The 27430-nt window shown below is 42.4% G+C and overlaps 1 protein-coding gene and 1 long non-coding RNA gene across 8 annotated transcripts in view; one reads left to right on the top strand and one right to left on the bottom strand.

The window, feature by feature from the left end:
* CERS6 (ceramide synthase 6) overlaps window positions 1–26290 on the bottom strand; it is a 120243-nt gene extending 93953 nt beyond the window's left edge. For 2 of the 4 annotated variants that reach the window (XM_065069757.1, XM_065069758.1), the window contains exon 1: window positions 26074–26290. In XM_065069757.1, coding sequence (XP_064925829.1) covers window positions 26074–26243 — 170 coding nt within the window. In that variant the 5' untranslated portion in view covers window positions 26244–26290. Of the gene's footprint in view, window positions 1–25437; window positions 25759–26073 lie in introns of those variants that run through there. The other 2 variants (XM_065069759.1, XM_021292000.2) reach the window with 2 other exon arrangements.
* Window positions 26291–26779: 489 nt separating this feature from the next.
* LOC135579915 (uncharacterized) overlaps window positions 26780–27430 on the top strand; it is a 41273-nt gene continuing 40622 nt past the window's right edge. For all 4 annotated transcript variants that reach the window (XR_010473859.1, XR_010473860.1, XR_010473861.1 and 1 more), the window contains exon 1: window positions 26780–27098. This is a non-coding gene — a long non-coding RNA (uncharacterized LOC135579915). The remainder of the gene's footprint in view (window positions 27099–27430) is intronic.

The following is a 27430-nucleotide window of genomic DNA, read 5'->3' as shown; positions in this document are numbered from 1 at the left end:
AGCTCAGAGCAACTGTCTAAAGAAGTAAAAGCCTCAGCAATCACTTTGATAAATAACAGAACCCTGCCCACTAGAAAGCCAATACCATTCCAGGTTTCTCCATGGTAGTTCTTAGCTTGGTCATTAAGTGATAGCTCATCTCATCAATGTCCTCTTATATTCTAATTTATTTTCTTTACTCTGATCTATTTACTACCAGGAGACAAAATAATGAAGGATGTAGTTAAAAATCCCTAGTGATCACTTGAACAACAATCAGTCCATCTGATATTACAAAAGACTGTACCAAATCACAGAATAGAACAGGACAGTTCAGCAATGTCTTCCTGGAAAATATTAAAATGTGTTTGAAATGTTGAGAAATTATATTGTCCACCTAGAACAGAAACTCATGAAGGTACATCAGGTTAGCATGCATTTTTTAAAGGCACAGAAGATAGAAGATGCTTTATACTCAATTGAGCATTTAAAAAAATATATAATTCCTCAAAGTGTTTCAGTGCTTGTCTGGTTCAAGGACCCCCCTGTGCTGCCTTCCTCCAGGGGTTCTGCAACCAGCCCCTGAGCAAGGGCAGGTGCTGCATGACCAGCGATGCCCAAACTTCTGCCCATCTGCTGCAAGTGTGCATTTGTGTTTGAGCAAATGACACAGCATGTCTGCATGATTTACAGGCGTGCTTTGTTGCTGAACATTGTCATCATGCTACCTGGGAGAGGCACAAACTTCAGGTCTTGAAAGAAGAGCACACACCACAAAGTTCTGAAATATTCAAAAGCTTCCTCTTTGTCCTCTTGCAAGTTTGGCTCCTTCACAGTGGGTGGGCTGTCCTGGCATACAACAGAGGATTTAAATGTGTGCCTCACTATTACTGACAAACTAGTACCTCTGGTGCAAATCCCATTTCTCCCTACATCAGGAGGTAGGACATGTTTCAGGAACTTTCCTGCTCTGAGATGACAAAAGCTCACACCAGATCTTTTTTTCTGGTGAAGACTATTCCCTTTGAAGAGGGAATAGGTCATGGATACCTCACAGTCAGATGGCTGTATTTCTGCAAGAACTTGAAATAGGGGTGGTTGGTTTGACTTGGAGTTTAGGCTTTCATTCCAAGAGCTAGGTCACAAAATCATCAAACCTTTTGAGGGAACTTCAAAATGAAGCAATTTTCATCCTGGCTGGCAGGTATTAGTCACCTTTACTGCAGCCCTAGAAGCAGTAGAAGTCTTTGAGAAACTGAAGACTATCTCTGCCTACCTCCCCAGGAGAGCATCAAGTTTTTAGCTGGATCATTGACTTGATCCAGTTCACTCCATTAGCACAGCAACACTAAACTGAGGCGTAAACAGACCCACGTGTGAACTCTCTAGAAGCTCAGGTTAAGCCATCACAGGACCTCATTCAGATTCTGCTTTGGAAATCTGACTTCAGTATCTCTTAAAAAGCATTCTCTTCTGAGAAAAGGGATTAAAAAAAGTATTATGATACCTATAATTCAAAATCATTATTATGAATTAGTTTTTGTGGAAGACATGTTTCAACAAAAGAGTTGTAAAAATACCGATACAAATGCTGGCACCTGAAACATCAAAAACCAGCTGCAGGACCCTTTTGAGAAGTAGTTTCTACCTGCATTGTATGATCATTAAATACCATCCAGATTGACCAAAACATTAAATGAAGAAACAAAGCAACTAGTTATCACTAGCTCCCAAGCCTTCCTGTACATTTTTGACCTTCGCCTTTCTATTTTATTTCAAATTATTTCTCAATTTTCTTAATGCTTTCCTGTTTGATTGCCACCTCAGTAGGGCACTCTTTTGGAAAGGCAGGGAGGCAATCTGGAAGGCAGCTGTGGCTCTGCATCCACAAGCACAGATGAGCTTACTGACCCTCTATGCACCCCACTGTCTATTGGGGAGAGGAGAAAGCAGCACCTACTGGAGTGCAGGATATGCTGCAGCATTTGAAATGCAGAGCCTTTGTCTTCTGCCTTCCATACTGAGGCTTTCCCCAAAGCAAAACCTGGCATTGCAGGCAAACAATGAGTCTTGCACACAAAATGCTCATAACACAGCTGACAGGCATCTCATTGTACTCCTAATATGCGATAAACAATTAGTGATCAGACAAAGCAGTGCAAGAACAAATCCTATTAACAAATAATAGGATTTGCGACTGGATCACCCAAGCGCTACTTTGGAAGTGACTCCCGGGGCTGCTGCAGCCAGGAACAGCCATCAGGGAAGGGAGCCCTGGGGCACGACATGCTGGTGAGGGGCACGGACACCAGCCAGCCGCCGTAACGTTGTCCCCCAGTGATTGCTATCAGATGACATAAGCAAGTGATGCTAAGATGGCAATGCAAGAGGCGGCTCTTTTTCTATTAGACTTCGGGAAAAAAAAGTAGACAAATTCCCAGTGCTGAAAACCAGGCAGAGAACCCATCTGTCCTGGCAGGTCACAAAATACTTGTAAGATAATAGTTACTTAAAGCTTTTTAAAGTGGCAAGTATTTGTTACTCTTAGTATTTCTGTGTAGGGTGCTATGTCTTTTCATCTCCTTGGGATCATTAAAATTGTCTTGCTTATTTATTTGTTTTTAACACACCACAGCACATGCTGCTTGGGATAAAAGCAGCTTTTTCTGCACACCACAACCGCCACATTACAGAGGAACTGGATCCTGCTCTGACTTGGTGTAGTACCTTCTATTAGAATGTAAAAACAGAAACTAATAACCAAAATTGGGAACTCATGTGAATTATAATCATGTCATTATAGAAGTTTTTTAGACAGAATTAGAAAAAAAAAACAACTAATCAATTGTAGACCATAAGTTTTCTTTTTCAAATGGGAAGAAACATGGTTCCTAAGACTGGTCAACAAGTAACAGTTCTTACCTAGTATATTGAAAAAGTCAAAAGGAAGAACATTCTTCCTTTAAAATAAAGTGTGACCAAGCAATATGAGGTTACAGCTTGATCAGGGCAGCAATGTGGATGCTCCTGAAGGCGCAGGTTAAGCCAACCCAACCACCAAAACCCACCCAGCAGAACAGAGACGCAAACACGCTGCCTCTCTGGGGATCACCTCATCCATAGTTCTTTAGAGCTTGTCCCACTGCCTCAGGTACTGCAGTAAACTGAGCATTCTGTTGCACGTGGGGAATCACAGGACAGCTCATCAGAAAAAGCATGAAAGCTATTTAGCGTGGTATCTAGTGTGCTGTTCTGCCAGCTCAAATGGAAGCGACAGCCAGTCTCTCAGCCAGCTGGGTTAGAGATTAGCCATAATATATTGATGCATTTGAACTGTGCAGTGCTGTACACTTGCAAGAGGAGAAAGAAAGGAGGAGATGAACAGGGTGGGGAAACACCTGGGCAGGAATTGCTGTGGGACTTATTTTGAAAACCTGCAAAAACAGCCTGCTTGCCCGGGCAAATACGAGCATTTATAGCCCACCACACGAACTCAGACAGTGTGCTGCTAAGACCCTCACACTCCCCTGTTGCACAGACTCCGAAACATTCAGCATGCACCTCACTAAAGTATCTGCACAGCGCTTTGACTTCAGCAAGGCTTTGCAAGCATTGAGAACACTTGGTAATTACCAACTTTACACGGAATTATAGATCAAACTCTGCCTTCCCTTGAGAACAAATTAGACATGACAGCTATATCCAGGATATATGAGGAAGTATCATAGCCCAAGACTGTAGCTCCCTTAGAGTGGGCCTGGAAATGTCTGGCCAGCAGATACAATTCCTCAGAAGGATACTCAAAGCAGCTCCCGCAAGTGGGCACCTCCTGGGCTGACAGCCACTTTCTTGACATGCATGTCAGTCACCATCCTCTAGAGAAATATTACTGGCACAGGCTGGCTCCCAAAGAGCACGACCACTGCCTCCACACCCACTGCCAGGAATGTAAAGAAAAGCAAATATCCTCAGAATGCCCAGAACTACAGCGTACTCACAGATTTTACTTTAGAAGAGGAAATGGTGGTGAATTTGCTCCACTGCAAGATCAGTTTCTACCTGTGGGGATATCTTTTCAGCTTCAGAAAGAAGCATGTGTAAAACCAAGGAGGGCTGGGGAATGTCGTTTCACCAAGGTCACAGCAGCATGCCAAGATTATCCTTTTCCAGGCCTGTCGTGGGTGAGTATGGTTGACTGACACATACAGGCCAACTAAAGAGAGAGAGGCAACCTCTGAGGAGTTCCTGTGAAGCCTACAGAACATCCCCTGGTCGAAGCACCACCTTTGCTTCGCTCATTCCCCACCACTGCAGCCCCCTCCTTGCTGACTGAGAGCTGGAAACTCTTGCCCTCTTCAAGAGCCTCTCCAGCAGGAAAGAACCAACATTGAAGCCACAGCCAGAGCCATCAGGGAGTGGAGATCAGGAGCAAACAGTGAGAAACAATAAAGCTGTATGCAGCTGTGCTTCAGCACTACTGCCTGTGGCTGGGTGAAAAACAGCCTCAGGCCAGGGAGGGTAGGAAGCCAGGGTGTAACCGGGAAGGATGGGTTTATGCAGCCTCCTGATGCAGTTCCAGCTACATCTCAGAGCAGCTTCAGACATAGATGTCAGTTCCCTGGCATTCAGTTGGGTATGGTTTTCCTGCAGCAAATGCATGTGGTTCAAGAACAAAACCAGTTATTAAAGAACTCAGAACAGGCAAAACCCTTGTCAATCAACAACGGAGCCCTGCACTTTAGTTAACAAACACGTCTAGAAGGAAACTTCTCTGTGATCAAACATCAGAAGACAAACATTATACATATACCTACTCAGGGACTGAATATCCCCTTTCAGATGTCTGTTGTATGGTTTATCCAGAGCACCTGGAAAGTCAAAGCACTGACTGTCAGCCTGTCATGAATTCCCATGCTATCACAATATTTAGTAGTAATCCCTGGTCTTTCACTGCTAAGTAAGGGAAGAAAAATAAACAAACAAGTAAACCAAGCAAAGGCCAGAACTAGTTGATATAAATACAAATAAGAAGGAAAAACACTTAGCTTAGAGATGTTACTAAAAACTTGGAAAAAAAAAAAGAGTCTTTTAGCCCTGTTCAGCACTGTGTACAAAGCAGCATCACACGAATTCTTTCACACAGGAGTTGTAATACCACAGACAGGACAGAAAACCAAGCATGTAATGTCACACAGCTATCAAATACACAGAAAAGAAAATGATGGAGGGACAGGGCAGAAAGCAGAAACCCCCACAGCAAAGCTGCAGAAGTAGGTGCCTTCCCTTACATCCTCGCCGTACATGCACATTCCCCAATGATTACAAAATTTCACATTTTAACCCACCAAATTTGAACATTTATTTTAAATGCAGCTGTGCACGCAAGGAGCAAAAATAAATAAATAAAAGCTCTTCTAAAGAGGCAGATTTATAACCAAATCTGTCTGCAGAGCCATGCAGATTGAAAAAACTAGGTCAAATCTTTTGCTAGTCAGCCTCACTGCTATTCCTCCCCAGCCCTCCTCCCCTTCAGCCTTCAGTATTTATTGAAGAAATCAATTAATAAGACTGCAACAGACCTGTCATGCAGGTCTCAAATTACTTCTGCCTGGTACATACCAGGGGGGTCATCGATGCAACTACAGGTAGAAGGGGGAAAAATTAAATTGTTACAGTCTTTCCAATTCACAAATCCTAATCCTAGAGTGTATGTACTCAGGGCTACTAGGGTCCATTAGCAGGCAAACAACAATGCTTGTTAAAAAATAAAATGGGAGAGAGGGAGGGGGACAAGAGGCAGACAAAGGTAGGCTGGAAAGAGTCAAAAATAGAGGAATTGCTGTGCTTTTGCTGCGCTTGCAGCAAAACCACTATAGCATCCGCTGCTTTTAATTACATCTTGCTAGTGTATTTTCTACAGCTTTGTGAGTTAACAGTTTTAGAAACCTCATAAATATCTCCATTTTAACACTAGATTTTCAAAGAGTAACTGTAATACTAGTTTTTGTATCTACTAGTGACCCTGTGTATGTTTTAATTAATTATATTTTAGGAAAAAAACACTCATACTGCAATTCATATATTCACTGTCACAAAGGCATTAAGCGTTCTTTTTTTAATCTTCATCAAACATAGAGACCAAGTTGGTCCAATTTCAGCTTACTCATTTTTATTCATTTCTCTCCTTCTGTTGCACACAGACAGAAGGCATTTGGTTTCGTCATTTAAAAAAAAAATATCCAAAATCCAAAGATACGCAGTTCTGCATCAGCCAAATACTAAAACAAATCACTCTCCAACTCAATTTCAACCACACGCAATATGCTGCTTGACAAGTTACTGCAAGAAGGCAAAGAAATCAGCTTCCTGACTTACTGCAGTGAGGGCCAAGCCAACTGGTTTGACAGGTCACATTCCACAGCCTCCACACGCTGAGTGCCCCAGGTCGCTGTGCTGACAGCTGAAGGCTGGGGGAACACTGGCATGCCCCAAGGGCTGGGTGGAAGAACCAGTCCCCATTCTGAAAGGCAAGTGTCCTCTCTGAGGACATGGTGACAGTGGGCTGGGACGCTGCTGCGTCCCCTGCAAGGTGGACTGGGGTGCCCTGCTGACTGCAGGGGGGAAGTAGCGCTGGGCCAGGGGAGCCTGTGGCTGGTAGGCAGAACTGTCTCATTCATTTGCTTTGATGGAAAAGCCATTGTGGAATGTGGCACTTGCAGACCTGGCTGACAAAATACACAACCAGTCTACAGCCATTTTAGCATGAATTTTAATGGAAATTGTCATAATTTCTCTTTCCACACAGGTGCTCGGTGGAGTTTCTGTTATAATAGTAAAGACTTTTTCTCTCACCAGTAAACCCAGGACTATCACAGACCAACCAGAAAAGCCATTTGAAGCATAGTATACAGCTGAGCAGCAGACTACACAGAACACATCCTAAATACAAGAACATGCATGGGGAGCCTTTATCTCCGATGTGTCTTTGCCTTCACCCTTCCTGCCCTTGGCTAAATTCCTTTGAAGCCAAGGCTATGCTACTCATAACTCATCTACATCAGCCCCATCTGGCCTTTGTTTCTGAGCTGGCTCTGATCTGTAGCAGTCACTGTTGAACTTTCAGAGCCTTGGGTATTTTTTCACCCTTAACTCAGCAAGCCATAAATAATTACTGCCTCAATACCTTAGATAAACAGCTATAGAAATCCTGAGGAAAAGGTTTGGGGGTTTCTTTTTGGTTGATGGGTTGGTTTTTTTGTTTATTTGTTTTTTTGACAGTGACATATTAAGAGTAGGGAACAAATGAGACGCAAAATGCAACCTAACAAGCTCTGCTTGATGTCTACTGGATCAGAAGGTAAGTAAAGAAATGGCAGTGTCAGAATTATTGAGGTGGATATGAGAATCTGGACAAAGCACAGTAGCAAAACCAGGCATTTAAGAGGAAACTGTCAAGCTAAAAACATTCTGGAACCACTACACAGTCACATAGCACTGTCCAGCATACTTTGACTCACTCCAAGCAAAGCCAATACTCTCTTTTGAAGTCTGTACCTTAACACTCAATCCTTCTTGAGCAGTGCTCATGCTTGATGGTCTAATAGAGATCTTTTGCTTCTATAAAAATTCAAAAATTCATTTTATATTAATCCTTTCAACACAGGTCAGATAGAATGTCTATATTTACCCAAATGATACTTCCTTTATTTTTCGTTTTTTAAATACTTTACTAGGATGAAAAAAGCAAACTGAGATTCAGAAGGGTTTTTTTTTTCCCCATCCTGTTCAATAGATAAATTGTACAATAATTTGATCAGCTTCATTTGGAGAAGTATGATTTTTTTGTTCCACAATTCAATCAGAAACTAGTATCATATATAGATGGCTATCAGAAGAGCATTGTCAACTAGCTTTGCTTCTTATATGAAACAAAGCTTATTTTTAAACTACCAGCTGAAATTTCAGTGTACTCAAAAAATCAAGCTGGAAATTACTTTTTCTGGCATTTATTTAAAAAGCTACCCAAACTAGAGCTTTATTCAATTCAACAACAGCTCTCAAGAACCCTCAAACTGTATTGAGTAAAGAAAGCAAAATTTTTCAATTGTTTAAATTACGATTGTTATATCATTAAAGCATCATATGACTGGTATTCTAATTAGAAACTTAACAGAAAATCTCCATTACAAAACAGGAGTTTCTCAATAAGGAAATAGAAGTTGTGGATTTCTTTCCTAAGCCTCAGCTATTGGGAAAACATACTACCAGTCTTGCAGAGAACAGCTCTTGTCCTTTATTGGGTTCTCGCCATAACGAACATCTGCTAAGTCTATAAATTAATTGCTGAAAACATCTTGTGCTTCTAGATGATCCAGGCAATCGCAGCTGTTCTGGGTTACTAGAGAACTTTACCATTTTTCTCTCTCACACAGGCACACACCCACACACACATCCTCCCTTACAGTAGAGCATAAAGCAAGAACAATTATTTTTCATGTCAGAAAATAAATCTTTATTGCTAATCAAGTCATCAAAGCAGCACACAGTAAATTTCCCTAGATTATTTAAGCAGTCATTTTTGTACCGTAGTAGCCTAAGGATACGAAGGATGCCTCACCTAGCTGATTGAAAATGCTCTCTATCTTCAGATCAAGAATTCCTCTATCAGTCTTCTTGGTTTGTCAAAAGCAGAGTTTGGTAGGCAGTTGCAATGGGCTCTTTCCAGTTCAAAGAAAATGCTAGAGTCCACTTCAGAGAACTCTTTGCATATAACAGTATTTGTCCCCACAAAAGGCTCATCAGACTCAAATTTCACCTATTTGCTCCATCTTCAAGATTTCCTATTCTTCTGGGCTATACTGATACACTAAGGTATGTTGCCTCATCTCATGCCAAGCTGTGATTCCTCTGGCCTTGGAGCTCTCAGTTCAGCAGACAGAAATTGGCTCATTTAAATACTATTTGTAACTTCTAAAATTGGAAATCACCTCCTCTACTGAAAGTTTTATACACACCTCCTGTATTTCCTTCTGGTGTTCCTGGTCTCACTGACCATCCAGGGCTCTAGTGAATGATGAGGGTCTGACAGAAGTAACAGTACCTACATTTTCCAGCCAAACCTGGAAGGTTATTATTGACTTAATTTGGAAAGAGTAGCAAGAGTGCTGTCTCTCACAAATGGCAGATTTCTGGATGCCATCAGCAGAGACAGATATCAATCTGTAATCATTCTGGGTCACGTTAGCCAGCTGGCACCTCCTTTCTTATTTGTTATATGTGTTTATTAAAGATTCTGCCAGAAGGTGAGGGTGGAACCTGGGCATGCTACACCTTTCTGTGTGGGAAGGGATTGCAATGATACAAACACTATGGCTTTCTACTGTGTACTTTAAAAACAAACAAACAAAAAAGTATTTCATTTCTTCTTAAGAATTTTCAGCCCTCTCTAGCCCTCAGCCTCTCCACTAATAATTTTACCTAGCGAGTACAGGAGGAATCTGGGGAGTAATTAATTCCCTAAACTTTAAGTTCCAACTAAGCAATAGAAGTTTCAAGATACTGAAGAGCAGCAGATTGTCATATCACAAGCCATGTGGTTGCTGCACTGCGTCTCCACAAAAATTATTTGCGTTACTCACAAACGAGGAGGTTGACTTGTTGTGATCTGTCATTTGAGATGCAAATACTTATCGATGGCACAGAAGTATTCCAACTTCTGTTTTTATTACTCATTATTTTAACACAGTTAAAAGGCTTTGAAACACCAAAATCACTCAGTTCTGCAGTAAGACCAAAAGAACTGACATTTTATCACTATTTCATTTGTACCACAAATAACCTAGCTGCACGATCAAGATCTAAACCCAAATCTATGAGCTGAGAACTGAAGTACACTGCAGTAGTGTACTATTAGCATAAATAAAGCCTAAGAGTAAACCAAGTCCTTCATTAAAATTATGATTATAGGACAATAACTTCGTAAATACTACCTTCTGATTACCCTGTCCTAAACAGCATTTAGGTGTTCAAAAGCAGTATCAAAATACAGATTGTAATGTATTCCAAATTTTATTTCTTTTTAGCAGAATAAAGAGGACACGTCCCTTTGGTACAGAGCACTGCTGCACACAGCAGCACCCCTCTGCCCACGGATCTCCATGCCAAGCGTTATGCTGCTTCTATGGAAAAGCATCAGCATCTCCTTCTGCTTTACACAGCCGTATTACACACAGACAGCTACACAGCTGTCGTGTTATTACTCAGACCTTTCTCAACTGTTCACACGTATTAAGATCCCTTTACAGACCTGCATCTCAAAACACCCTTTCAAACAGGCAAATATATCATCATCACCATTATTACAATATTTTCAATACAATTTTAGAGGTAAGGAATGAAGGTATGATCTTTTAGGCACACTGTAAATGCATGGCAAAGCAAGAGAAAACCATTAAAATTAGGATGGTCAACAGTTTGCACTTTCCTACCATGAAGAGTATTTATTTCATTTCTTTTAGGTAATATGCTAGAAAATTTCCAGGCAAAACAGTATTTAAGAAAGTGTCAAAAAGCAAGAGCCCAATCCACAGTGGCTACTAAAGCTTATAGCTCCAAGTACCTTTTTTCAAGATTGGGGTGCCCTAAAGCAGATCTCCAATAAGGATTCCCACAAGTTCTGCATGTTTTGTAGTTAATTTTATCTTGTTTCATGTCTCTCCTCATCAAAGCAGGAATGAGACTGATTAATGGCTCTCCTTCAGAAGTGGATGCTTCATAGAGTTAATGGCAACTGTCAGTCACTGGGACCTCAGTCTTATTTAGGAGACTGGGAGGAAAGTATCCCAGAAAACTCAGGTGTGAACATGAAATTTTCCATCTTCCTTCCTCTCTATCCTCATGTATCGCAGCCACATTCTGAAGTTATTCCAGAACAGATGCAACTGCACCTGTAAGACCATAAACTGTCCAAGGGGAAGGAGGTTTAGGAGCTCAGCAGAACACCTCACCTTGCAGCAAGTTCTGAAAGCTTTTTGCTATTTGTGACAGTTCTCATTAAACAATGTGAAAACATTTTAGAAGCAAGCAGCAGTTACTGTTCTTAAAATCACATCATAAAAGGATCCCAGGCCCTAAGACTACATAATAGATCAGTCAAAATCATCAGCAGAGAACATGAGCACACTAATTTTCAGTCCTCTGCTTTACTGTAACACTCAAAGTCAGACCTCCTGAAGCCAGAAGCCTTGCTCTTTCAACATGAACAGCAAGACCAGACCAGTATACTTCCAATCACTGCCTGACAGGCTGGAGGATGCAGAGCCCACTCCTGAAATGAAGCTTTTTGGTTGATAACTGCTCTTCTGTGGTCAAAGCTGAGGGGAGACACTTGCCAAGCCTTCACTTGAAGAGAATTTGGTTAAAGGGGAACTGTAAGAAAACACAGAGTGTATCCAGTGTGCCCCATTTTGCTATTTGTTATGCAAGTGTACTCATTCAGAGGCCTCTTTATGCCATTTAATGTAAATAAATACCTGCAGCACTACCAGGCAAAGCAGAAAGAGCACTCTGTTGTGAAGCAGAGTAGGAGACTTGTTGGGACAGTCTTGGAGGTCATCATTAAAACCTATTTAATATTCAAATGTACACACACACCCCTCCAGTTGTATTCTCTAAATCACAAAATCACAACATGCAGCAAATATCATGGTCATTAAGGATGACACTTTTTCTGTTTGTGTGTACTCAACGTAGCTCTTAATAGATGCTTATATTGCAACTCTGGCAGGACTGTCGTTTACATAGAACACCTGAGTTTGTGTTAAGCTACTTGCCACTTGGACTGACAACACCACTGCTGCAGCACAGTACCTGTTAGGAATACTCCTTCCAGACCACCCTACACATGTTAAAAGGAGCTACAACCACTGCACAGATGCATCAGACCACCTTCTCCACCACAAAGTAGCTTTGTGCTGGAGCAGAACCAGGACAGGACACAAGCAAGCTGTCCATAAGGTGCTTACCAATAGCCTGCCACTGGGTACTAGACCTGACAGCTCTAGCCAGTATTAGAGATGCTCTTGTTCAAACGGGACCGAGGGAAGAGAAGAGAGGCTGTCGCGTCATCCCTCTGACTGACTGATCGCCTCACACCACAATGGAGCAGAGGCCCAGGTCTTACTCTGTCAAGAAAGCCTAAGTCTTTGTAGTTAACATCAAACTCTAACTAACCTTCTGTGTTTGAGATTTTAAGACAGAACAATGCTCCATGGCTGCACAAACACTACCCAGTCCTGAAAAAAACAAAGGGGCAAGGGGCAAACGTGGTACTTAGTCGAAGAAAGAAAACTGGAATTAAAAAAATAATAATTTTATTTTTATATATAGAGCCTTTATTTCTATCTAGGTGTGCAGATTGAATGGTTTTTGTTTCTTAATTGCTAAAACAGCAATCGGATGGCTACAAGTGACTCTACATAATGACACATAATTTCTCATCATTCAAAGAAGTTTTATGCTGATGTAACACCAGAACTCAGTAGAAGCTCTATTTCTAATTTATATTAGCAGTTCAGATTCAGAACCTTTGTATGTAAATCAGTCACATTAGAGAGTAATATAGATCCTCAACTGGTATAAATCAGTCTGACCACCCTCAAACAAACTGTGACTTACAACACCAGCAGACCTTGCCAGTATGCAAACAATCAAATAAGACTATGTGACAAAGGTCTCTTTATGCATGTAATACAGTTTCACAAAATTAATGCACTCTTTACATTAAAATTCATGTAGAAGAGCAAATGCTAATTTTCCAAGAGAGACAGCTAATCTGATGTATGTACTCCAGGACGTTTCACAGGAAATTGTAGGAAGTGATTGGGCAGGGATCATGAAAATCCCTGACCATTGTAATCTCATTTTTTCACGTATGACTCAGGATTTACCAGCCCATGTGCCCAAAGCTTTGGGAGAGATTAACAGGAGCCCCAGTTGAAGTTAATACAACCCTGAAAGAGAAGGCCAGATGCAAGTGGTAACACCTGGACTCCAAAGATTATTTATATATAAAGATGAACTAATCTAGCTTTGTATTTGGAATCTCTACAATTAACTATATCAACAAGAACGAAAGTTAAGATGCTGGAAGCTAGTGCCTTGGCACTTCATCCCAACAAGCCTTCCCCAAGACAGAGGGCCACCACCATAAACAAACGAAAATAAAATCAAACAACAATCCATAATAACACCTTCCTGTTCCGGTCAAGGTCTAAAGTCAGCCACAGGTATTCAAGGGAAGCAAAAGTCTGTTGGAGATTGCATACAAAGCACTGTAAACAGAGGGCTGAAATCAAGGTTACCTTATCCTTGCTCTGTGAATCACTTTATGGCCTACATAGCTGGCAACATCCTTGGTTTAACAGATATCTCCTTCTCTGCATTTGGTTTCTCATCATGCTGTGTTCTAGTCTGAGTCCTGAGAGAGGATGACAGATTATTTAGCAGATGTCATTTTCTTAGTCAATATACTTGGGTTATTTCCAAACCATTTTTCAGCAACTATTTCCTGGTATGGATACAGGACTGTGTAGAAAGAAAACGTGGAAGAAGCTATGATTTTTCTTACTAATCACTTTGAGAGTTTTGCGATTAAGATGACCAACATATTCTTTTACCACCAAGCTGAGACAGATCCTTGATAATATTAGGATCAACTTTAACACCCTTCCTGGCCCAAACCTGTCTTCCTACATACCACTACACTCAGCAGGCCTTCCCCATGGCTGCTTTTACATTTAAATAGCATTTTGAAAGCTAAGTTAGGAGTCTGTAATGCTCTTACCACTGTTCTTCAATAAAAGTGCAATGGAAAAGCAGCCCATCTGAAGGACAGAGTTGCTATGCACTGTACCACACTGAAGAGGGGCAAAAGACCTTGTTTCCTCTCTATTTCAGTTGCTGCATCTTCTGCACACAAGAGCTGGGCGGTGATGGATAAACCTCAAGACAGAAATTTCAGATCTACCTTTGCCACCAGCAGCTCTGGAGAACATCACACATGGACAGACAGCTTTTTTCAAAGCAGGGGTGGAAACTAACCAGAGGAGAGCAAATAAAGAGAAGAACTGAGACGGGAGTAGATGCAGGACAAGAAAACATTTATGGGGCGCACAGAAGAAGAGACAAAGATCAGAAAGATGCATAGCAATGAATACTGGAATAAACCTTACCTTTAATTTAAATATGAGAGATACAAGGGAAATTTATTTTTAGATGGGGTCACAGCTGTAAGATGAGAAGTGAGAGAGTTAAAGTGTCGGGAATCATATGCTTTGCCCAAAAATAATGCATTCTCTTTGAACCATTAACAAGTAGCTTCCGTAGCAAACGTGAAACAATCAGAATCCTAAATTCTAGCTGTATATGCATACAGCCCCGTTGCTTCAAAGATGTGAAGGCTGTCATGTTTCAAATTATAAAGGAAAGCATGGAAATACAACAAGAACAAACAAAACAAAATAAACACCCCACAAACCACCAAACAGAAACACCCCCAAACCCTATCACCACTAAATCCACCCTCCAGAATAGGGACAACAATTTAACTACAATGCACTTAAAAGTAAGTGTAAACACAGATGCTTCATGATAACTTTGCGGTTTTCTATTCTCTAAGGCACCTTCCTTGAGTAAGAGATTTGTTATTAATATCTGAAGTTCTAAGCCCCTGCAGTATTCCAATCAGGAAACAAGGCAAAACACAAATAATGCTATGGTAATGGATATAAAGTGCTACTTTCTCATCAAACCTTGAAGTCAGCTCTCAATGGGAGAATAAGCAAAATGATGCAGTGTTCTATTTCTGCTAGCACACTTTTCATCTTGACAACTCAAGGTAAATGCCAGGCTAGAGGTTTGAGCTCTTGACATGATTCTAGCAAGCCACCAGCATATTTTCATGAAAATCAACCTGTTCAGAGATTTTTTTTTTTTCTTAAATAAATTAAAATACAAAACAAAATCAAAACAAAACTTCCTGTGCACCATGCATGCAGATACAAAGCAAATAACTCTTAAATTAAGAGCTGGTCAAGAATGCATGCTTCTGGGAGCTGATAATGCTACAGAGATCTCATATCTCTACATTGTTGTCCTGTAACCAAACCCAATTATCAGTGCTGGCTGAAAGTTAGGACATCTGTTCCTGATGAAATTTTGACATTTCTAAATTTCCATTTAATTGCAAACTGGAAGAATACCAAATATTTTTCACATTTCCTATAAATGCTCTAGAAAATAACAATTCTAGGTTAGAACAAACGAGAGTTTCTCTACTTAGGATACAGGGTGTGTTTCTTCTGTCAAATATCAAATGTTTCATTATCACCCAAGAACTGACATTTTGAAACAGCTCATTTTCTGGTCCCATCAATATTTTATAACTGCTCTTAAAGATTTTTTTTAATAATTTTTAATAAAATAGAAAAAAGTATTGCAGCGTGATACAATGCCACTGTTTTGTATAAATTACTCTGAGTCACACACACATATATATTTAAAACTATGCACATATTACCCATATAAACAATTAGTGAATGTGGAACTGAAGACTGGCTTCTCTCCTTTTTTTCCTAAGACTGATTTAATCTTATTATCTTGAACACAAAGGGAATAAAAGCTTTTCTGGTAAGGCATGTAATCACCATTTCCTGTCTTCTAAGCACCTCTTTCTGTGAATTTTTTTCAAAAACAAAATTATCTTGAAGGTATTGCAGTGTGGAAAAGAATCAACTTAAGGGGAATAAAACTAAAATTATCCTCAAAATTGCCTGTTAAATTTAATGCTGTGGGAGACTCAAAGTATTGATCGTAGAACGAAACAGAATGTGTTTATACCACAGCAACTCAGGCTTCATTTTGGGTACCCACAAGGTAATACCTGTCTTAGGTAGAGGAGGTCCACATCTATTTCTTGATTTACATCCCATCTGCTCACATGCCAGACTACAATAAAATTGAAAGACCCATTCTACAGCAAACAGAAAATCCAGATGTTCATTCAATCAAGTGTTATGTGCTCTGCCCAAATTCAGTTTCTCCTGCAGGCTTACAGTGAACTTCAACTTAATCCTCACCTGTTCAGGCTTCCAATGTAGTTTATACACCTCCTGCAGACACAGGACCCCAGGAGCCCCTTGGAGCCTTGCATTGTGAAAGTGTGCCATTTAGTGAAGTTTATGGTCTCACAGAATCACTGAGGTTGGAAAAGACCTCTGGAGATCACCAAGTCCTACTCACAACACAGTCAACTAGAGCAGGACCATGCCTAGCTGGGCTCAGACTATCTCCACAGATGAAGACTCCACAACTTCTCTGAATAACCTGTCCCAGCATTTCACCACCATCCCAGGAAAAAGTTCGTTCTCAATGTTTAAACAGAATTTCCTCCATACCAATTGCTTGTTGCCTCTTGCCCTTTCACTGGACATGACTAAGAAGAGTCTGATTCTGTCTTACTTACTCTATCAGGTATTTGTACACACCCATAAGATCGCCCTCAGATTTCTTTTCTCCAGACTGAACCATCCCAGCTCTCCCATTCTTTCTTTGTATGTCAGATGCTCCAAATCCTTAGGCATCTTAGTAGCCCTTCACTGCCCTCACTCCAGTATGTTTGTATCTTGTAGAGTGGAGACCAAAACTGGACTCATCACTCCAGAAATAGCCTCACCAGTGCTAAGTACAGCAGAATAATCCCTTCCCTTGACCTGCTGGCAACACTTTCCCCAATGCTGCTGGTGCATTTCTGGCTCATGTTCAACTTGTTGTCCACCAGTGCTCCCAGGACTCCATTTGCAGTTCAATTTGTCATAATCACATCAACACAATCACTTCAGCGTTAATTTAGTACAATGGGTGTTGTAATCCTGGGGAGCATTTGGTGCTGGAACTGTTGATATTTTCAGGCTACTCTCTTCTCATATCAGTTCTCTCCCTTCTCTCATATTAGGCGTGTGGGAAAAGTTGACAGATAAGTATCAACCACCCAATTACCACACAATTATTGCTTCAATACATACAAAACACGCTGTTGCTTGTGGTCTAACCACTTGCTTTTCTTTTTTCAACAGCTTCTTTCCAATACAATGGCCATAAGCGGAATAAACACACCCAACTGGACCCAATCATCTTGTCCAGCAGCATGCTTTGGACAACCATAAGCAGTGAACAGCAGGAAGTTCAAAAAAATGGACAACTGTGGAAAAGCTTTTCAACGGACACATTCTCACTCATGACCCACTTATTACCTAAAACTTTGCTTTCAACAGAAGCAACTGGTCTCACCAGTTGCAAGGGGGATTCTGGTCTCAATGACTCACTGGTCTCATCTGCTGCAGAAGTACAAGGAAAACCACAGCCCTGCCAGCCAGCTGGTGACAGGCTGGAGCCCTCCAGCTCCCCAGGTGAGCAGGTCTCCTCCTGGTTGAGAAGTGTGTCAGAGGAGCCCACCACCACCGACTTCACTCACTGGCCCCCAAAATTTCTCAGCTCACTTTCATTCATGTAGACTTAATTTTGCCTGCTCTGTCATGCTGTAATGCCTGCAGGTTTAGACGAGCATTCCATGTTTATGCCACCTACCTACAAAGTTTGACCAGTTGCCATATCAAGGCAACTGATCCTGTACTTCCTAAGGCACATATCTTGTTTAGACTGTCCCCTTCACAACAGCACACCAGGCTGTTTCTCTCCAGCTATGTGGACCACTGCATTTCTCTCAGCAACAGATACGTCACACGGTCACAACACACAAGCAAAAGCAAGCACAAGGGATATTACAAGAGATACTACAATGTGACACACTGATCTTTTCACATTACTCACTTTAGCGATCAGCAACTGCTTTTGGGTAACCAGAGTCTCTTCACTTTGCACCATGCAGTACACTTGGTTCCAAATAAGCAATTCCTGCCATGGCACGAAGGCGTCTCTCACTGGCCTGGGCAGTTACACTCCTCTGCACCATTTGTCCAGGTAGGCAGCAGTGGTGCGAAAGCAGCTTTCAGAGTTTAAAGTTCCGTATGACTACAGGATGTGAAACATCATAGCAAAGTCAAGGCAAAGTAGAATGGCCTCTGCTTCCACCTTCTACCAGTGAGGATGGGAGCCCAGGGACACAGTAAGCAACAGTCCCAGTGGAAAGTTCAGGTATCTATACAGTGTCATATAGAACTGAATGCAGTCAGCAACAGAAGCAAAAAGGGAGTGAAGAGATCCCAACTCCAAAGTGAGGATTCCAGCATCATTTCTATCAAGCCTTTTCCTCTTTCTGCTTGCAGACTAGAAAACATAAAGTTTATCTCAGAGGGTGGCAAAGGGGCAATGCATAGAAGTGATGACACCATATGTGAAAAACAGAAGAACCACCTTCCTCTGGGTCACCCCATTACTGTCAAAAATAGAACAACTGGCTTGTTACAAAGGATAGGCAAATACTACTGCATGCCTAAATACTCAAGAAGCCTCAGGATTCTAAGATTTTATGCTAATGAACACCCTCTGGGGTCTAACCTCTGTTTTTTTTGCACCAGTGTAACTATGGCAGCTAGATTTATTACTTTTATATATAGTACCATGGGCTATCCTTCCCCCCCACACACACCCCTACAGGGGAAACCAAGACAGGGAAGCTTTTACTGCACTCACACTGAGAAAACATGCAAGTAATTTAGATATATTGCTTTAACCATCCTCGTGTGACCTGTGGGCGCAAAGAAGGCTTTTCATCATTTCAGACCAGACTTTAAAGTGCATCATTTATAATATTAAAATTGAGGCTTAGGTTAGTGAACCTGAAAGATACTTCATTAATACAAGGTAGTCTTGAGAAACTTAGCATTCCATTCCTCCCTGTGCAAAAGGTCATTTGGATTAATAACAAAAATATAAATATATAAATATATATGTGAGTATATATATGTATTTATTATAATACACACAACACAGCTAACTGGATGTTATGCTTCTTTATGGCTGTTAGACATTCTTAATAATTGTACAGACAATTACCTTGAGAACTTAAATTTGATTATGCTACCTCAGTAACAGTTATGTAAGACTTCACAATTGGTCAAGAGTATGAAAGTTTATCAATGACAAAATTTGCCATTTTAAGACGTATTAACTACACAGGGAAAAAAAAATTGTTACAGTTTTCTCTCTGCTTTTGGTCCAGAGGTCACAGCTTTGTGTTACAGGTCCGCCGGCATTGTGAAAAGCATCTCTAGGATTATAGCTGGCTATGCTACATACTCCAGCTCTCCTGCCGCCGCCTCAATTTGACTATTTTGGAATAACCAGAAAGGTATAATCCTTATGGGAAACTGATGAATGCCAGATGGTGTAACTAGTCTTCTGTAAGGACCATGTGCTAAAAAGACTTTCTCACAGAGGACAGAAGATCTCAGCCCATCTGATTGTCAGAAACTTTGCTCACATTAAAGCAAGACACTAGTGATTCCTCCTCTCTCAAGTGATCAGAGACCCACACACTTCCCTCTCTCTCCATTAACCTGGATGCCCATTGCTGCTGCACCCCCAGTATCTGTAAGTGTGCAATGAGGTAAGGGAATCACTGGTGTAGAAAACCACAGAGGAATGGATGTGTTAGATGAACACCTCCAAGGAACTGCTGATACATATCATATGTATCCAACTGTCCACAAGGAGCCAACTACAGTCTTAAGCACACTACTGAGTATCATATAAGATTACATAACTTAGGAAAGCTACATACTCTTACACTGTAATTTTAACTTTCTTGTCAAAACTCCAAGACCACCTCGAGACCGACACAGAAATCCTGAATGCTAATTAACTGTTAAACTACTGTAGACATGGGATATTTAACAACTATTGGAGAAAAAAAAAAAAAAGCAAATATGGCCAAGTAAGCACTGTTAGCTCAGACATCTCTTTCCTCTCTACCCTGTTGACAGATAACAGAGTCAAGAGAACAGATTTCCCCAAATCTTAATTTATGAAATGCTTTGTATGGACAAACAAGACATATCTGCAGATGTGTAGAAAGAGGCAGCATAACAGAAGCTCTTCTTTTTCCGAGAACAAATTCTTAGCAAATGTCTGTTAATCAGCGACAGGAGCAGAAGCAGGAGGAACCAAAAGAGTCACAGGCAATCTGGATCCAAATGCGCAGTTACAGGAATCCAGCCAGGAGCTGAATGGGAGTTTCTAACACTAACTGGAACTGCACTCAGACAAAACCCCAGGAACAGCAGCTCTGTCCCAGTAATAGGCTCCCAGTACCCAGCAACGACCTGTCACTGAAACCAGCTGTGGTTTGGCTGTTGTACTTCTGCCACCTGGCTATTTTAGAAATCAGTTTTAATGGAGCTCAACACATATTTCCCACTGAACTCCCAATTTTGAGATTGACACTAATGTGGTCCTTTACAAGGACATTTAACTAGCATGTCTTTTATCCACTGCACCTTATCTTAAAGGAAGCTTCTCAGCTTATATCCAAACATATGACTACACTACACAACAGAGTACCAGCCAACCCAGACACAATCAAGACAGGTGAACAGACACAGCACTGGTCAGAGCTGGTAGGACAGAGCTCCACCCATGCCAAGAAGACAACAGCTCTGCAGGTAAAAATAATCACTTTGTTGTGAGGTATCTGCTTTTGTTAGCAGCTGAAGCTCAAACACTGCAATGCTAGGAAACAAAAACTGGTTACATAAAGGAAAAATAAATGACACAAAATAACTAACGAAAAAAAGACAAAAAGGGACAGTACAACAAGCAAAATATAAATTTATTTTAAAGCTATTTACTGGTAATGCTCTATTGTTACTATTTTTAAAAATGGTTTGAAGTTTAAGCTTTTCCAGTTATTTTCTTTACATTGCCCGTGTTTTTTCATCGGAAGTTTTTTATTTCAATGCCTTATTCCATTTCAGCTGAATTAAGTATCTAATAAGCAGCAATCAAGTACAAAAAGACCTCACACATCATCTTATAAAAAAAAGATCCAAAAAATAGAGAAGAAAGAAAACTGAGAAAACCATTGTCAGTGAACACATGCATCCACTCACACAGAAGTGAGTTATACCTGAATGATCAGATTTTGCCTCACACACAGGGAACTAAGCAAGAAATCTACAGATATCACAGCCTACAAACAGGTTTTGATAGAACTGGCGATCATTGCCCCACTCAGACTCCCCAGATGATGTCATGGGCTGCTGGAAATGCAGCAAGGTTGTACACTCCCTTCCAAACTCTGTCTCTTGTCTAGCCTCCTTGTTGTAAGAAAGTACTGATAGTAGATGTCTTAGGGATTACAAAAATTAAATTTGTATGTACACACCACACACCAGAAACACTTGCAAGGCACTAATATACTGTCACCTGAATAAATTTTTACAGCTAGCAAAATACATATATACTCATTAATTTTTTTTCTTTCTCTCTATACACACACACCCCCCCAGTCATTGTATTATGTCACCTTGATCCACTAGGAATTCTACTGTGTCATACTAAAATGACAATCAGCTGAGGTTACCTTTGAGGCTGAATTATCATTATAAAAGCAAAATGTCACGCAAAAGCTGTTAATTTCCATACACTCAATATCTAACCGTGTCTTGATCTGAGAGACAGTAAATGATAAGGCTGGCTCAGTTTAAATCAGCCCTGCTGGAGGGTTGTTCCTATATATAATCAGGCTATCCCTGACCATATGAGCCATTCCATCACCTGATGAATAGCAGATTCACCTTTGAGAACTGCCCCCACATCAAGGCCAGAGGACAATAAAAGCATTATAAGCCTTGTTTGCTGTTTTACAGAGCTATTTCAGATCTGAGCCCAAACTGCTGCTTAGAAGGTGAGCAAAATAAAGCACACTGCAACTACAATGGGATGGGATATTATAAACTTGAGAAGATGAGCCAAGTGTACAGAAAGCAGTAATATCAGACAACTTGACTCAGGAAATTGCTGGACCACATCAGAAATCTGTCTACTTTGCACTTCTTCTGGAGGACTCAGCAAATTTCTCCTTTGGAAGAAGTCTCTAAAGCAGAGGTGTGTTACTCTCTTGTTTTGTGTCCAACAAGCAAACTGATTGCTGAGCAAACATTATTTTCATATAACCACACACCCCTCACAGAGGACATGCTTTGGATGATAGGAGCGGGTGCTGCTGCTGAGCAGTGAGGTCTAGCGCAGAGGGTGAGGAGCCATGTGATCCTATAAAATAAAGAAGAAAAATTGTATTTGCCCAGAATGACAGATGTTGCTTTACCTTTTTAGGTAAATCAAAACTACAACACCCTGCTATTAGTAAGGCCAGTTTCAATTCAGCTTTGCCTGCACTAGAACTGGAAAGGATCTAGCAAGACAGAGACTGGTATTATTGAGCATTTATGTTATCTTCTTATAGCTGAAGGCATTGTATGGTACAGGAGGGGATCCTTAATCATGTACATGCCTTTTAAAAATTGTAAGACACACAAAATGGATGGATACTATGAAGAAATATGTCCCCACATTACCACTGCATTGCTCAACTCCTGCCATCTTCCAAATTACTTGGTAGCACTATCTTTGCACTTAGTTATTACAGTTTTCTAAAAATGTACTTTGTGTTCAAAGAAAGAGATAAATGAGAAGGAAAGTAAAAGACAAAAGGCTGTTAAGGTATTTTAGCACCTCATCCATAACTACGATGGCCTCAGCAGATAGATCCACTAAATCTCATGGTTATGAGATTATACCTCAGAGCAAAGCTTATTTCAAGAGCACTCATCATCATCAGATCCAATAGTTGAAGCGGTTCAGCATACCCTTAATGTTTTAATCTGCTTTTTCCTTTCATTCAAGAGTGCTGGTCAGGGAAATCAACAAAATGTAGTTTATGTGGAAGAAAAAAAAGAAATAACATTTCAGAAGTCTCTAGATTCTTTTCTTGACTTGGTTAGTTGACTCACTAAATCAGTAACACAAATAAAAAAAAAAATCCCAGTAGGATCTGTTAATAATAGGTGAATATGTATGGAAAAAAAATTTCCAGGTTCTGTCTGTTGCACCCACAAATACATACATATATAGAATATAAATATATATGCATGAATGAAGTCAACTTTTAACCCTTAGCATGACAGGTTTCATTGCCCAGACATACCAAGAACTTTGTAAGCAAAGAAACACAAAGTCCAAATCACAGCTCCCCCTGAACCACATTTCTTACTACCGTGAAGATCCATGAAGTTAATCACCCCTCATAGCAAGGGAAATAAAACCATACTGCTCCAGCAGCCTAGCAGTCAGCTGCTGTGAGGGAGTCTGAAAATAATGGATATAAAATACACAATCAGATTCTTAACACCCTGTGGCTGCTTACCTACCAGTATAAAGAATTGCAAGAGCACCTGTATTAGCTATCTTATTATACAAAACAAAACAGAGACTAGTGATGTTACAAATATTTCAGTACAACTGTAGATTTAAAGTACCCCTGGAGGTTTTTGTAAATGTATTACAGCATCTAGTTTTCTTTAGTTGCTACCATTACAAAACCAGGGAACTGTTACACATCAGCAACAGCTTTTTCCGGGATGTAGCGTGTACAACAGTCATCCACAGCTTTAGTTTTGAAAGGAAAAATTGTAGCTGTTTAAATACATGGAAGAATGAAAAATGATCACTTTAACAGATATGCTTGCTTTTCTTTTATTCTGGATCTTGTACAGCTTTATCAATTGAAATAATTGCAAGCCTTGAATTAATGATGTGCATGAGGCATTTCTGTGTCTCCCATAAGCAAAGCACAGAGGTCTGACAAAATAAATTACCAATGTGCAATAATAAGGCTTGTTCTTCCCAGCATTCAAATCAAAGACAATCCTCCTGCTTTGGTCAGTGGAAGCAGGTCCAGTCACTCGCTCAGTCTGCTTTAATAAAATGCTCTACATTAAAAACCACAATTGTACCATGACACGCAGATTAATCCCACACAAAACAGCCTTTTCCTACTCTCACAGTGGAGTTTTACAAATGATTTGAAATTAAAAAGGAAAAAAGTAAATGTTAATAAAACCTTCTAGGAGTACTCTCACCTACTATCAGGTTAGCACAACTCATTTCCAGATCTAAATGTCAAAATTACCCTAATGAATATAAGGGAATTATGAAAACATACTGATTTTCTCATCTGTATAACTAACATCTAAAAATATAATGTACTGCAAAATTAAAAATTACTTTAAATGAATGAAGAGAAAAAACAACAGACGGAGAGGATACAGACTACTAAATAATCAGAGTAACTTCCTTAATGCTAACAACAGCCGCACCAGAACTAACAGAAACAACATGGTTCTAAGTTTAGTCTGAAACTGCCTCCCTGACTAACTGTTCCTTCATCTAAACACAGCCCTGCATACATACTGCAGTTCAGATGGCAAGAGATGCAACATCACGCACCCACTTTCAGCACTCAAAACCACACATTGTACAAGTTGTAAAGCAAAAAAAATCTACACACTAATGATTTGACATTATCTAAATACTTGGCACTCTAACTGTAACTATATTGCAGTAGTTAACTCAGGATTAGTGTTTACATCAACTTTTGATAACCTCAGATTTTCAGGTAGACCACAAGTTTTGAAATCTTTCTCAATGAATCTGTAAAGCAAAATAAAAGTTAGCAACCCATGACAGCTTATTTCTCAAAACAAATATGGTCCTCTCAACGGAGTAATGAAAGCAGCCAAGTTTTTCACAAACCAGCATTACAGGTACCACATTCTAACCAGGGTGAGGAAATGCCTAGGAGATGTGGAGTGCTACCTGGCAGATGAGCTTTTTATCATTTTTAAAGCATCTTTATAGCATTTCCCTGGCATGTGATAACTACTGGTCTTCCTTTATCTCGCTTGACTACCCTAACAGCATTGCCTACAAAGACAGCACTGAAAACACGTAGGAGTTGGCACAGGCAATCGTTCTTTTGTTCTCTGCAGATGGAGGGAACACCACCTTTGTCAGTCAGCACAGAAGTCTGTGCCAGTGAGCAACCCACTTTGCTTCAGCTGCCCCTGTGACAGGCAGCCTCTGCTAAGCACTCATAGAAGAGTAGTCATTGCTGACCAATCACTAGTTTGACGTCCTCTGTATACATATATACACATTTATATGTTTGTGAAAGGTGTATTTTGAATTCAGCAATCTCAGAGAACGGCGAGTTTAGTTCAGTGATGAACAACGTCTGGAGCGGCTCCTCACTGGGATCCTGCACCCCGACAGCACTGGGAGTATTCCCGATCTGTGGCACGGACCGTTCACACCGCTTCCACACGAACTGCCCGAGCCAACCTCTGCTCAGCACCACAGCCTGACCCTGGACCCGGTGCTCACCTCCAAACCTCCCATTCCGACCGCAGCAGCCGCCGGTCGCCCCGCGGCCACGCAGGGGGAAGGCAGCGCCGGCTTCGCCTCAGCTTACTCTCCACAGAGCGACCCTGCGGCGGGGGCACGGCCAGACTCTACCGCCGGGACAGCTTCCCGCCCCGTCTTCACGGGCGGGAGCCGCCCTCCTTGCAGGGCTTCCCTGAGGGGGGCGGCCAGAACCCCGCTGCAACCCGTGGGTAGCGGCCCGCGGGCGGGCAGGCCCCGGGTCGCACAAGTGCCGAAGGGCGCTGTTCTACCCGCCCCCAGCGCCGGGCCAGGGCGCCGCGGCCGCCGCAGGTGGAGAGGAGCCTGCGCCCATTCCCGGGGAGACCTCGCCTCCTACCGCCCGCGCCGGGCCGCGCTGCGGGCAGCGGGAGAGGAGCGCCGGCTGCCTCCAGACCCCCTCCACCTTCCTGCAGCGGGCCCGCTACGTGACCGACCGAGAGAAGAGGGAAAACGTAAGAGTCTGGCAAGGCCGGGAGAGAAGCGGCGGCGGGAGGGAGACGCCGGGCAGCCAAGGTTCCCTGGCTGTCCCTCAGCGAGCAGCCGCGCAGCCCGCCCAGTCCCGCCGAGCCCGCGGCGGCGCGGGCGGCTCCGCATTACCTTTCGAAGAGCAGCCGGATCATGAAGATGCAGAAAGCCAGGGGGAAAGCGAGGTAGAGGTCCTCCGCCTGCGGGAAGGCGGCTTCCTCCGTGCTCTGCAGGTCCGCCCAGGTGACGTTGTGCGGCAGCCAGAACCGCTCGTTCCAGAACCAGGCGAGGATCCCTGCCATCTTTGCTTTGTCTGCCGCGGCGCTCCGCGCTCTGCTCCGCCCGCCGGCCTCCCTCACCGCGGCGAGGCGTGTGCGAGCGGCTGCCGGGGTAGAGGAGGATGGAGGCGCGTCTCAGCCCCGCCGCCGCGGATGATGCTGCCGAGCGGTGCCGGCTCCCCGCCCCGGCCGCCCGGCGGGGGCAGCGCCGCCCCGCCTGTCACACGGCCGCGCCGCCCCCATTGGCTCGCTCCCCGCCGCGCGGCTGCTCGGCTCCCTCGGACCCCGCCGCGCTCCGGAGGCGGCACCGGGCTGGTCTTGCTGGGGGCCGGAGGCAGCGTTTCCCCGGCCCTCTTCCGCCCCAAAAACCCCCACCGAACCCTGAACCAGAAATTGCGCAGCCCGAGCGAGCAGGGACCCTGTCCTGGGGACATTCGCCTCGGCTGAGGCTGCCGGTGGCAGCGCGCTGCACCCGCCGGGACGCAGCCTCCGCCTCAGCGCCAGCTCGGCGTCCAACCAGCCTGGCGGCGCCGTGGATCCGCGCCTTGTCACCCCGCCTTGTCACCCCCCTTGTCACCCCGCCGGGCTGCCGGGCTGACCCAAAGCTCCTTTTCTGAACTCGGCAGGGCCACACGGGCCGGTACCGGCTGCCTCAGCCTGAGTAAGCCCTGCCAGGAGCACCGCTCTCTGCCCTCCCCTGGTGAGGCGGTTAAATGGGAGCGAGACCGTCCTGGGTGAAAGGACCCTCTGAAACATTTAGTGACTCAACTCTGTACGTATGTACGGCACACAAGGTAAATGAGGCATGGAAAACTGTCTGAGGGCCCACCACCCATCAGCAACAAAACGGAGGTTAGGACTGTGGCTTTGCACATCCAGGTAAAAAAACCTTTTTGTTTTTATGCATATTTTTACAAGCTGCAAGAGGAAAACTGTAATTGTCTCCACCAGACATTATGGCAAAGGTGACTGGCAGGCTTTAGTGTAGATGTAGCCACTAGACTATGTGCATAGTGGTCTAGGCTCACACAAAACTACTTCAAGTAGTAGTTACGTGTAGTTATGCTGATCCTGTAACATCGCTATTTTGTCTGCCCTGCCTCGCTTTATTTTAGATGGCTTCAGTTTTCTCCGCTGTATCATCACATTCTCTCTACTGAATACTAAGATACACTGACTTCTGCACATGGCAATACTCCAGAGTTTTATCA

The sequence above is a fragment of the Columba livia genome, chromosome 7, assembly GCF_036013475.1.
Source record: "Columba livia isolate bColLiv1 breed racing homer chromosome 7, bColLiv1.pat.W.v2, whole genome shotgun sequence".
In the NCBI taxonomy this organism is placed as follows: Eukaryota; Metazoa; Chordata; class Aves; order Columbiformes; family Columbidae; genus Columba; species Columba livia.
Note: the sequence above shows the minus strand (reverse complement) of the source record. Positions and strands in the feature narration are given on the sequence as shown.